This window comes from Geotrypetes seraphini, chromosome 2 (assembly GCF_902459505.1).
Source record: "Geotrypetes seraphini chromosome 2, aGeoSer1.1, whole genome shotgun sequence".
NCBI lineage: Eukaryota > Metazoa > Chordata > Amphibia > Gymnophiona > Dermophiidae > Geotrypetes > Geotrypetes seraphini.
This window is the reverse complement of record NC_047085.1, coordinates 61,686,417-61,700,088: the sequence shown is the minus strand read 5'-3', so window position 1 is coordinate 61,700,088 and position 13,672 is coordinate 61,686,417. Positions and strand designations below refer to the sequence as shown.

General features: G+C 46.0%; 1 protein-coding gene across 3 annotated transcripts in view; it reads left to right on the top strand.

The window, feature by feature from the left end:
* The window catches only part of RIMS2 (regulating synaptic membrane exocytosis 2), a 1,127,809-nt gene that overhangs the window by 1,106,550 nt on the left and 7,587 nt on the right, over positions 1–13,672 (top strand). For all 3 annotated transcript variants that reach the window (XM_033933083.1, XM_033933078.1, XM_033933082.1), the window contains one exon: positions 638–777. In XM_033933083.1, coding sequence (XP_033788974.1) covers positions 638–777 — 140 coding nt within the window. The remainder of the gene's footprint in view (positions 1–637; positions 778–13,672) is intronic.

The following is a 13,672-nucleotide window of genomic DNA, read 5'->3' as shown; positions in this document are numbered from 1 at the left end:
ATATCTACTCCTTGTTGCTCAAGCTTGGTGCCTTTCAAAACCTTTATCCATAATGGGTGATAATTATACATGTGGTTTTCTATAATATGGCTCGTCTATGTATAATTGTCTGCAATTATACTCAAAAGCGCTAAAACGTGGCACTTCATGGTATAATTGACAGCAATTATATGTTGAAGATGCCGCAAGATGATGCTCTTTTTCTCTTAGCGTTGCTTTATAAAATTGTTGGTCCTGTTGTATGCGGCAGTAAATACACGTATATTTGCCAGTGTCCTTATTCACATTTTACAAAATGCTCCACAATTTGGCAGACAGCTTTTTAATGAAACTGTGAGAGAAATGTGGATGTTCTGACTGACAGAATTGCATACATCCCAATTGCAAAATCTTAATTTCAGTCTCTACACATCCTATCTAAAATGGGCTTTCACATACCATACATTGCTGATTTAAAGTTATTCTGTTTACCCTTGTATAATATTCCTAAGCCTTTGAAGATTTCCTCCAGTATGTATTGTAGCTGTATATTTTAAACAAAATATTATATTAAATGGAGGAATATTATATTAAATGTTCTGGCACACAGTTTTATCCTTTTAGCTAACTGTTCTCTCTTCCTCCCACCTTCTCTTAGCACCTTATGTGAAGGTATATCTTTTAGAGAATGGAGTCTGCATAGCCAAAAAGAAAACCAAGGTAGCAAGAAAAACGCTGGAGCCTCTTTACCAGCAGCTCTTGTCCTTTGAAGAGTCCTCACAAGGAAAGGTTTTACAGGTAACCTAAGAAGTTTCTGTATAGCTATTGCATGTAAACCTATAGTGGTCTAGCGGCCATGTTAATCTGTTTCACATTGGGAGGTACAGTTTGCATACAACTGAAACAGGAGAAATTTACTTTTAATTTTTTGAAGAGTGTTTCAATAGCACAACAGCTGGATATTTTAGAAGCCTGCTTTGATATTCAGCCGGCAACAATCAGGTTTTTTTTAAACACTTATCTTCACCAGCTGATTTAGCTCCCACTATTCAGACCAGCGTTGGGGGAAGCAGGCTGGACTCCTGCAGTCCCTGTATCTCCCTCCCTTCTTTCTATCGCTTCAACAGGTCAGCAGCAGTAGCAATTGCTACATGCTTCCTGTCGCTAACCTGGAGCCCACATAAGCCCTAGCTTTTTGCCAGCACCGCCCCCTGGCCCTATGCTGACCAGCCTACATTTTTAGGGGCCAGTCAGTGCCGATATTCAGCAGCACTGCCCAGTCTAGTGCCACTGAATATCAGCAGTGAGATAGCCTCATATCTTTTAAGGAGGTATTTAATGCCGTCTTGGGATTTAGCTATCATTAGTCATGTTTAGCACTATACAACAATATTGTACCTTATCTCAAAACCATGTGCATGACCTATTCATCATTATACTGATTATTATCCCAGGACAAGCAGGCAGCATATTCTTGACTGATGGGTGACGGCACCGACGGAGCCCCGGTACGGACAATTCTAGAGTGATCTCACTCTAAGAACTTTAGAAAGTTCTAGCTCGGCCGCACCGCGCACGCGCGAGTGCCTTCCCGCCCGACAGAGGCGCGCGGTCCCTCAGTTTCTTAGTTTCCGCGGAGCTAAGAAGACGCGTTTTTTTCAACGGCTGTTGAAACTTTTTTTCTATTGCCTTCCCGCTCGCGTAAACTTTTGGCTAATTGGCCTTATTTGGTTTCTTTTTTCTTTTTTGTAAAAAAAAAAAAAATTTTCTTTTCTTTTTCTTAATTTGATTTTCCCCGGCGGGGCCTTCTGCCACCATCGAAGCCTCGGCCTTCGATTTGGCGGAAGCCGTTTTTCCTTTCATGCCCCCTCAACCGGGTTTTAAAAAGTGCCAGCGGTGTGCTAGGCCTATATCTCTCACGGACCCACACAACTGGTGCTTACAGTGTTTGGGTCCTGAGCATCAGGCCTCTACTTGCACCCGCTGTGCTACTCTAAAAAAACGGACTTTAAAAAATCGCCAAATACAGCAGCGATTACTGTTCGGTGCCGAGATGTCCGACCCCGTTCCTTCGACTCCGGCTTCGGCACCGATTCAGTCGGTACCCTCGTCTTCGACGCCGCGTGATTCCACACCGGCGTCTCAACAGTCAGGTAAGCCGGCTAAGAAGCCTTCCCCGCTGGAACGTCTCCCGGCCTCGAGTGCAGTGAGTCCAATCCTGCCGCCTGTAAGACGCCAGCGGAAGCGCTCCGCCCCTATAGAGGTGAGTCCCTCGACATCGGGCTCCTCATCTCCGGGGCGTCGAGCGGCACCGCAGGTACCGCAGAAGAAAAAAGCGGTACCGGTGCCATCCCTTGATGACCGCATTACGGCCATCCTTCAGGCGCAGCTTAAGGAGCAATTAGAACGGCTCCTTCCTGCTATCATGACACCGAACCTTCCGGTGCCGGCCCGCACCGAGCTATCGGTACCGGTTGTGGAACAACCCGTGTCGATACCGATTGTGGAACCCGTGTTACCCGCTTCCACTGTTTCGGTGCCGCATCACCTAACCTCATCGGTATCGATGCCAGTCCTTGCACCGGAGCCGAGAGCTCACCATCAATCGGTACAGACTTCGGCACCGGTGCGACCGATAACATCTCCTGACTCGGTATCGATGAGGTCGGGTAAGTCGGTGCGCAAGACCCGACACTTACAAACGTCGACACCTGAGTCTCGGGACCATTTTTCCCATGTCAGGGACCCTGATCTGTGGGGAGACTCAGAGGAACCCTTTCTTTCTGAGGGCGAATGTTCCTCAGAGGAGGAGGATTCGGCTGTCCCTGACCCATCCTCCAAACAGGTCACTTCCTCTTTCTCCTGTTTTTTGAAAGAGATGTGTGAATCCTTGTCCATTCCTTTGGAGGCTGAATCCAAAAAGTCTAAAGCTTTTTTGGATGCTCTTGATTTTGACCAGCCTCCAAAGGAATTTTTGAAACTTCCCCTTCATGACATTTTGAGGGAAACTTTCTATAAGAATTTAGAGACTCCTTTAACTGTCCCAGGGGCCCCACGTAAACTGGATTCTCTATATAAGGTAATTCCCATTCCTGGATTCGACAAACCTCAACTTCCACACGAATCCTTATTTGTCGAATCCACCCTTAAAAAGACTTCAGGAGCCAGTGTATATGCATCTGTCCCTCCTGGCAGAGAAGGAAGGGCCATGGATAAATTTGGTAAGAGGCTCTACCAAAATGCTATGTTAGCAAATAGGGCTAGTAATTATGCTTTTCATTTCTCTTTTTATTTAAAGCATCTCCTTACCACCATGGCTTCTTTCGAAAAGTATCTTCCTTCACGAAAGCATCAATCATTTCATACCTGCTTGTCGTCTCTTTTCCAACTACGTAAGTTTATGGTTAGATCCATATATGACACCTTTGAACTTACATCCAGAGCGACAGCAATGTCGGTGGCTATGCGCCGTTTGGCCTGGCTTCGGGTATCCGAGCTTGATGTTAACCATCAAGATCGGTTAGCCAACGCCCCGTGCCTAGGGGATGAGCTCTTTGGGGATTCCATGGACTCAACCACACAAAAGCTCTCTGCTCATGAGACGCGCTGGGATACCCTGCTTAAAAATAAAAAGAAGCCTCCTCCACCAAAACCATATAGACAGCAGTCGGCCTACCAACGCCGCTTCACAGCTCGTCCATTACCTGCCACTGCTCAGCAACCCAGGCGTCAGAGGCAACAACAACGTCAGCCTCCCAGACAGCAGCAGCAGCAACAATCTGTGAAACAACCTCCTCAGCAGAAGTCACAGCCCTTTTGACTTCATTCTCCACAGTATAGCCAGTATCCCTATTCCTGCTCTCCTGCCTCAGCCTATAGGAGGTCGACTTTCTCTGTTCCTCAGCCGGTGGGAAGTAATCACTTCGGACCAATGGGTCCTCAACATCATCCGCCACGGCTACTCTCTCAACTTTCAGACTATTCCACCTCAAAGCCTGCCAAAAGAGTCTGCTTTGCACAGTCATCAATCTGCCCTCCTTATTCAGGAAGTCCAATCCCTACTCCTTCTGAACGCTATAGAAGAGGTTCCTCTAAATCAAAAAGGGCAGGGATTCTACTCCCGTTATTTCCTAGTCCCCAAAAAAACAGGAGATCTCAGACCAATTTTAGATCTTCGCGATCTCAACAAACATCTGGTAAAGGAAAAATTCAAAATGCTTTCTTTAGCCATCCTTTATCCTCTTCTAAATCAAAACGACTGGCTATGCTCCCTCGATCTCAAAGAGGCTTACACTCACATACCGATCAATGTAACCTCAAGACCATATCTCCGATTCATGATCAATCATTGTCATTACCAATACAAGGTGCTACCCTTCGGTCTAGCCTCTTCTCCAAGGGTATTCACCAAATGTCTCATTGTGGTAGCGGCATTTCTACGCTCTCACCACCTTCATGTATTTCCTTACCTGGACGACTGGTTGATCAAAGCCACATCCGCTCAAGCAGTTCTCCTGGCCACCAACCAAACCATCCAGTTTCTACGAATTCTGGGGTTCGAGATCAATCTACCCAAATCTCATCTCATCCCCACTCAAAGACTTCAATTCATTGGAGCGATCCTGGATACACTCCTAATGAGAGCTTTCCTACCATCCAATCGTCTTCAGACCCATCAGTCTCTATGTCAGCAGGTGCTTTCACTACCTTCCATCTCAGCCAGACACATGATGGTACTTTTGGGGCACATGGCATCCACAGTTCATGTCACACCTCACGCACGTCTTCACCTGCGCACTCCTCAATGGACCCTTGCTACTCAGTGGTCCCAAGCGACGGATCCTTGCTCACGACACATATCTGTGACATCATCTCTTCGTCGGTCTCTTCAATGGTGGTTGGTATCCTCAAATCTATCCAGAGGTCTTCTGTTCCATCAACCTCCTCATCAACTAGTCATCACCACCGACGCCTCTCTGTATGCATGGGGAGCTCACTTGAACGAGTTCCAGACTCAAGGTCTTTGGACAGCCCAGGAAAAGAAGCATCAAATCAATTTCCTGGAACTCAGAGCGATGTTTTATGCCCTCAAGGCCTTCCAACATCTTCTCTTTCCTCAGGTCCTTCTGTTGTGCACAGACAATCAGGTTGCGATGTACTACATCAACAAACAGGGTGGGACAGGCTCTCGCCTTTTATGCCAGGAAGCCCAAAAGATCTGGACTTGGGCCATAGATCACCATCTCTTCCTGAAAGCTATATACATTCAGGGGGCACAGAATTCTTTAGCGGACAAACTCAGCAGAATTCTCCAACCTCACGAGTGGACACTCGATCCTGTAACTCTGCAGTCTATCTTCACTCAATGGGGCACTCCTCAGATAGACCTCTTTGCAGCTCCTCACAATCATCAGCTGCCCCTATTCTGCTCCAGACTTTACTCTCCGCACCGTCTGGCAGCGGATGCTTTTCTCCTCGACTGGTCGGATCTATTCCTGTATGCCTTCCCTCCTCTGCCTCTCATGTTGAGAACCTTGTTCAAGCTCCAGAGGGAACGAGCCACCATGATTCTGATTGCTCCGAGATGGCCCAGGCAACATTGGTTCTCCCTTCTACTTCAACTCAGTTCCAGGGAACCCTTTCTTCTTCCTCTGTTTCCATCTCTGCTTACGCAACAGCAGGAAACCCTTCTACATCCCAACCTCCAGTCTCTACACCTGACAGCTTGGTATCTCTCGGGCTGACTTCGACTGATACTCTTTTGTCTCAGCCCGTTCGTTCCATTCTGGATGCCTCCAGGAAACCAGCCACTCTGCAATGTTACCATCAAAAGTGGACGAGATTTTCTTCCTGGTGTCTTCTTCATCATCTTGATCCCACTTCCCTAGCAGTGGAGACGTTGTTGGATTATTTACTTTCTTTGTCTGACTCTGGCCTTAAGTCCTCTTCCATCAGAGTCCACCTCAGTGCCATTGCAGCTTTTCATGAGCCAGTCCATGGAAAACTTCTTTCAGCTCATCCCCTGGTGTCCAGGTTCATGCGTGGGCTTTTCAATGTGAAACCACCTCTTAAAGCCCCTCCAGTTATCTGGGATCTCAATGTGGTTCTTTCCGCTTTAATGAAGCCTCCATTTGAACCTTTGGCTACCTCTCCTTTCAAGTTTCTCACTTGGAAGGTACTTTTCCTTATTGCTCTTACCTCTGCCAGGAGAGTCAGTGAGCTTCATGCACTGGTTGCAGATCCACCTTTTACGGTTTTTCACCATGACAAGGTAGTTCTGCGTACACATCCAAAGTTTCTCCCTAAGGTTGTTTCTGAATTTCATCTCAACCAATCCATTGTTCTCCCTGTTTTCTTTCCAAAACCTCATTCTCATTCTGGGGAACAAGCTCTGCATACTTTGGATTGTAAAAGGGCTCTTGCTTACTATCTGGAGCGTACGAAACCCCACAGATCAGTTCCCCAACTTTTTCTGTCCTTTGATCCGAATAATTTGGGACGCCCCGTTTCTAAACGTACGTTGTCTAATTGGCTAGCAGCGTGCATTTCATTCTGTTATGCTCAGACCGGACTGACACTGGAAGGTTCCGTCACAGCCCATAAAGTCAGAGCAATGGCAGCATCTGTAGCTTTCCTCCGTTCCACTCCTATTGAGGAAATCTGCAAGGCTGCTACTTGGTCCTCAGTTCACACTTTTACATCTCATTATTGTCTGGATGCATTCTCCAGAAGGGATGGTCACTTCGGCCAATCTGTTTTACAAAATTTGTTTTCCTAATGGCCAACCTTCCCTCCATCCCTCTTTTTGTTAGCTTGGAGGTCACCCATCAGTCAAGAATATGCTGCCTGCTTGTCCTGGGATAAAGCACAGTTACTTACCGTAACAGGTGTTATCCAGGTACAGCAGGCAGATATTCTTGCGTCCCACCCACCTCCCCGGGTTGGCTTCTTAGCTGGCTTATACTAACTGAGGGACCGCGCGCCTCTGTCGGGCGGGAAGGCACTCGCGCGTGCGCGGTGCGGCCGAGCTAGAACTTTCTAAAGTTCTTAGAGTGAGATCACTCTAGAATTGTCCGTACCGGGGCTCCGTCGGTGCCGTCACCCATCAGTCAAGAATATCTGCCTGCTGTCCCTGGATAACACCTGTTACGGTAAGTAACTGTGCTTTCTACCATGCAGACTGCTAAAATGTTCGTGGTTTCTGAGGAGCTGCCTATGAGGAAATATTTCAGCTAGGCCAAGAATCTCCAGACTTCTAAGACCAAACTAGATCTTTACTGATCAAATAAAGATCCACCAACAGGCTAACATTTGACTAGCCTGGTTGGTTTTCACTAGCTGAAATTGAAGGCTAGTACAGTCTTTAAAATTGCAACGTGACTGTTGGCATGTTTGAAATTTAGAAAAGTAGTCAGGAATCCTCTTCTCACCTCATTCTGGTAGGGAATTGCACTGTTTTGTTAGGGCGGGAAGAGGAAAATCCACAGTCAATCTCTAGAATACTGCTAATATGATGTGAGGTAGCAGAGGTGAAGCATACTCTTTCTTCTCGCTCCTGCAACTTTTGCTGCCTGCATTGTTCCTTGGGGATGCAAGGTATCAGGGACGTAGCCATGGATAGGCCTGACCCACCCAGTTTGGGCTCAGGCCCACCCACCCAGTAGCAGAAGACTTGGACAAGACTGGCATTGTGGGAGCAGGCTGGACTCTCACAGTCCCTGCATCTCCTTCCCTTCTCTCTATCATTTCATTGGATCAGAAGCAGAAATTGCTACACACTCCCTACTGCTAACCTGGAAGCCTCTCCTCTGCCATGTTCTGCCCCCTCTATCACAATTTCTTGTTTCTGCTGGTACAGGACACAGCAGAGGAGAGGCTTCCAGATTAGTAGCTGTGAGTGTGTAATAGTTGCTGCCATTGAACCATTGATGGACAGTTAATTGCAAGTGGGATAGGAGAGGGAAGGAAAGAAAGATGCTGCATGTGGGATGAAAGGGTAAGATGATTGTTAGATATGGGGTGAAGGGGAAGAAGGGAGATATGCTGCAAAGGGGTGGAGAGATGTAAGAAAAGGAAAATGTTACATAAGGGAGAGGAGGGGGAGAGAGAAGTGTTGAGCATAGGGATGGATAGATGATGCATGCGGAGAGAGTGAGAAATGTTAGACATTATGGAGGAAGGGAGAGATGATTGACCCAGGGCACAAGGGAGTGGGAGAGAGGCAGAAATGTTGGACATGACAGAGAAAGGGAGAGAATGCTACATGGGGAAGACGAAGAGAGATATTGGACCTAGGGTGCACGGGAGGAAGATAGAAAGAGAGATGTTGGACATGGGGATGTATGAGAGAAAGGGAGAGATACACAGCAGGTGGAGATGGGAGAAAGAGGGAGCTGTTGGATTCAGGAGCAGAAGGGAGTGACAGAGGGATGCTGGACAATAGGAGGGAGGGATGAGAGAGGGAGATAAGCTTTACCATGGGGGAGAGGGCAGGAGGGAAGGGATAAGGCAGGATAGCTGTTCTTATGTAGAATATGTTAGCTTTGGGAAATGTGCATGGCAAATGTCTTTGTATTGTGTTTAATAGAAAAGGAAATGCTTTTCTGTTTTTGTCTCCAGTGTTGCAGTATATGTTAAGTTTAACGTCTTAGGGTTCCCAGTTCAATTTTTATCAAAATATTTATATTCCTCATTTTTTATTCTTTCCTCTGTATTTGGTGAAGTTCTGTTGGTGTGGTAGTAATGGCAGGTGGGAAAATCAGAGGGAAGGCAGGAAGGAGATGGGATTGGGGAGGAGAACCCTCCTTTATTTTCTGACCTAGGCCCTAGCAGGCCTAACATCGGTCCTGACCCTTGCTGGTAGGGATCCCCAAGCATCTACAGCTGAGGACCTTCTCCAAAGACGGCCAGAACTCCCTTCTACCAAGCTCTGAAGTTGGTGACGGGATCCTTGAGCCACTGGCAACTAAGCATGCTTAGGGTATCATCATTAGTGGCTTAGGGACATTGCTGCTGCTTGCCAAACTTGGTAAAAGGGAGTTCTCACGGGGTGGGATATTTTCAGTCGCTAAGGACAGGTATGTTCCCTGGAGTCCTGCAGAACTTGCATGTCCCTCACAATTGAAAAATGTGACAGTAAAACAGCACCCTCTATTGGTGAGACTGTGGGTGGAGGACTCCTGCTCAGCTTAGAGGGAACAGTGGTTCTGACCACCTTCAGAGAAAGTCTTCAGCTGACAGAGCCTGGGGATCCCCATTTGCTAAAGTATTTATATTTAGAGGTGGGAATAGGGCGGTGCAGAGAAAACTTTCTGCCTACCCACTTCAAGCTCAGGCCCACCCAAAATTGGTTGTCTGGCTATGCCACTCAAGGTATCTTGATTTTGCTCACCTAAAACGCAACTTTCCTTCATATCTGGGAGTAGCTTGTGGATCTGGGTTTCTGCTATCACTTTTTAAAAAATGGAAGGGGAAACCCAATCTGCAACTTCAGGATATTGTTCCTCCTATTTCAGAATGTATCTTGGGAGCCAGAGAGATGCTATTTTTTTATTCTACTGCTGCTGCTTGCAGTGAGGAGGGTTTCTTCATAATTCTAAAGAAAATGAGGCCCAATTAATATAATACATATTCCCCATTAACATACATCATATTATATATCAACCTGCTTTAGTGTTTTTCAAAATGATTCATAAAAAGTTTAAACTTAAAAGAAATAGGAAATCTTTTCATCACTTTATTTTTGGGCCTATGCTGTCCTTTCTACTGCTATGTAGCTGGAGGGGGCAGGTGAAGGGAGCAATGAAAATTCAAGCCTCCTTAGAGAAAGAGAGGAAGGAGAGCAAAAATGATAGTGGGAAAGGAAACTGAGACAACATGGGGATGAAAATGGAAGGAAAACAGGAAGAGAAGGAAGGAGATAGGTAATGAAATAGGAGAGGAGGTAAAACCTATACAGTGAGAAATGACAGGGAAAGGAGGAAGCACAAACAGAAACAAGAAGCCTTTTACTATGGCCACTTATGCCAAGACTTGGAAAAGTCCATAGTCTGCTATTGAGAAAGACATGGGGGAAGCCACTGCTTGCCCTGTATCAGTAGCATGGAATATTGCTACTCCTTAGGTTTTGGCCATGTACTAGTGACCTGCATTGGCCACCGTGAGAACGTGCTACTGGGCTTGATGGACCATTGGTCTGACCCAGTAAGGCTAGTCTTATGTTCTTATGAGTCTTGCAGAAAACCACAAACTTTTTTCTCTGCTCCTCCCACTTAGCTAAGGAGCAGAGATCCACCTACAGTTGAGTCCAAAAGCAAACAAATATCATAGGAACAAAGCATACACACAAAGGGAGCACAGGGAACCTTCCTGCCAACAAAATAGCATTCTGTTCTGCTCTGCAATATGTAAGAACACAATTTTTTTTTTTTTTAATAATTCTTTATTCATTTTCATATTTTACATGAAGTGTACAAAATATTGAGTTACAACTAATGAATACACAATATCACTTTTATATCTATTACATAATATTCTGAACAAATTTTTTTTATCCCCTCTCCCACCCCCCACCCTTCAAGTACTTTCCAATCACCTTATACATATTGTATACCATATTATAACATGTTATGTAAAATTATTTTCACTACCCCCCCCTCCATGTGTGCCATAAAGAAGACAAGAAAAAGAAGAAAAGAAGAAGATAAATCCTATTATTCATTCAGTACAATACTTTGTCAATGGCCCCCATATTTTTATAAATTTAGGATATGTCCCTCTTTGTATTGCTATTACTCTTTCCATTTTGAATATATGACAAATTGTATTCCACCAAAATGTATAATTAAGGTTACTATGATTCTTCCAGTTATTGGTTATATGCTGAATGGCAACCCCTGTCATGACTAGTAAAAGCTTGTTATTTTCTGGTGAAATTTGACTTTTTTTTCTCATCATCATTCCAAATAACACTGTATCATATATCATAAGAACACAATTAATAAATGCAAGAGCATGGCAGCAATAGGAACCAACCTGTTGTGTACAATAAGCACTAACTGAAACAACGCCAGCAGTGAAGATATGTACCCACAAATGTAGAACACTTCCCTGCAGGGCATGTCTGCTGATTGGAAGAAACACATGCCTAAAAGGAGAAACATAAGATGCAGGCGACAAAGAATCAGAGAAGAAAGAGGGCGGACTGTACTGACTCTTCTGTGGATTTACAGAATAAAGATTATCAAAGGTAAGAACCTAATCTTGCATTCTATTACATCCACTGTGGAGTCAGTACAATAGGTTATGTACGAAAGCAATGGCAATGTTTAGCGTGGGACAGAAGAGCCTTGCCGCAACACCAGGGCCCCAAAGGCAGTCAAAATGAGCCATCACATCCACTCTGTAGAATTTCATGAAAATATGAAGGGAAGACCAAATAGCCACTATACAGATCTTGGCCGGAAGAACCACTCAAGACTCTACCCATAAAGCTGCGACACCTCTTGTCAAGTCAGCTTTAAGAGAAACCAGTGGCTGCTTATCACAGGCGATGTAAGTCGATGAAATGGCCATGCAGATCCATCGGGCAATAGAGGCCTTGGATGCCAGCCTACGTCATCTGGACTGGCTAGGCAGAACAAACAGATGGTCAGAAAGACAAAAATCATTGGTCCTCTCTAAGTAATAGAGTAATACTCTCCGCACATCCAATTTCCTTAAGATATTATACTTCTGCTCCTACCCTATAGGAAAAAAGGCAGGCAGACAAACTGCCTGATTTATAAGGACATCCGAAACCACTTTCAGGAAAAAAAGGAAGGAACTGTATGGAGGGAAACCCTCGCCTCCTTGATCTGTAGAAAGGGCCCTCTACAAGAGAGAGCCTGCAGCTCAGAAATACGCCTTGATGAAACAAACGCCACAAGGAACACTGTCTTGATTGTAAAAGTCCAGAAAGGATGCATCCTTAAGCGGCTCAATAGGAGCTTCACTAGCCCCTTCAGCACAATATTGAGATTCCACGTAGGAAGGCTGTTGCAGAGGAGGCTGCAAACGAAGTGCCCCCCCTACGAAATCTAGTCACATCTGGATGAGCCATAAGTGAACTGGAAAGTTGTGTGCACTGAAGCAGGAAAGGCCTGCTACCTGTACCTTGAGGGAAGGCTCCACCAGGCCCTTTTACAGACTGACCTGGAGGAAAGCCAGAACCTCCAGAATGGGAGCGTGCAAGGGCCCCACCTAGTCCCCTCTGCTGGAAAGCTTTCCAAGTCTTGGCATAAGTGGCCATAGTAGAAGGCTTCTTGGACCCAAACAGAGTGGCAATGACCATGTTTGAGTAACCCCTCTGAATCAAGGCCTGGTGCTCAAGAGCCATACCATAAGACCAAAGTGCTGGGGTTTCTCCATAGGAACTGGACCCTGAGTAACAAAGTTGCAATGAAGAGGGAGCTTGAGCCTCCTGTCCTACTTAAGAGAGACCAGATCCACATACCAAGGATGGCGAGGCCAGTCCGGGGTCACCAGGATCACAGGCCCTGATGAGAGGCTATCTTGTGAATGAGTCGAACCACCCTGTGCCAAGGCGGGAAGACGTAAAGGAGATCCTGAGTTGGCCAGGGTTGAACCAAGGCATCTAAGCCTAAGCTTCCTGGCTCTGTTCTGCGACCGATAAAGCATTTGACTTTCGAGTTCGTGGCTGAAGTCATCAAGTCTATTTTTTACAAGCCCCAATGACGCACAATGGGATGAAACGCTCTCTGTGAGAGAGACCACTCTCTCGGGTCCAGGACTTAGTGACAGAGAAAGTCTGCTAGCACATTTTCCACTGGCCACGTGTGCTGTGGAAAGAGCCTGAAGATGCAGCTCCACCCACTGGAATAGCATATGATCCTTCCAACTCAAAAGAGTACTCCTTGGTGCTTCCCTGTTGATTAACGCATACAACTGCCATGGCATTGTCGGAAAACACCCTTACTGCTTTTCCTTTCTGGGTGTTTTGGAGGGCTCTCAATGTAAATCGTATGGCTTGAAGCTCTAGATGGTTGATCGACCAACACTTTTGATGGGAAGATCCCTGGCCCTAGATGGAGCAATCTCTGCAATGAGCAAGTCAGCTGGATAGACTGGTGTCAGTCATAAGAGTAATCCACTTTGTGACTTGGAGAGGCATGTCCTTCCCTAGAGCTTCTGCTTGAAGCCACCAGCACAAGCCACTATGGGCTGGCTCCATCCAGGGAAGGGGCATCTGAAGAGTATGACACTGAGGGGACCAATGAGACAGGAAGAACTCCTGCAGAGGCCACCTATGTACCCTGACCCAGGATCCAGGGAGGCCTCCATGGATCCTAATATATGAAGGTAATGCCAAGCAGTAGGATTTAAAAGCACCAAGAGGTCAATGATCTGTTTCTAGAGCTGCTGTTTGCATAGCTTGGGAAGAAAAACACATCCTTGGACTGTGACAGCCTGAACTCCTAGATATTCCAGCATCTGAGATGGCGGGAATTGGCTCTTCTTGAAACTGACAATCTAGCCGAGTTGCTGTGGAAGAGGCATCACTCTCTTCACTGCCTGCTCACATTCCAGTCTGGATGAAGCTCTGATCAACCTAATCATCCAGATAAGGATGAACCTGGACCCCCATTCAGTGGAGGTGCGTCATCACTACCACCATCACCTTGGTGAAGGTTGG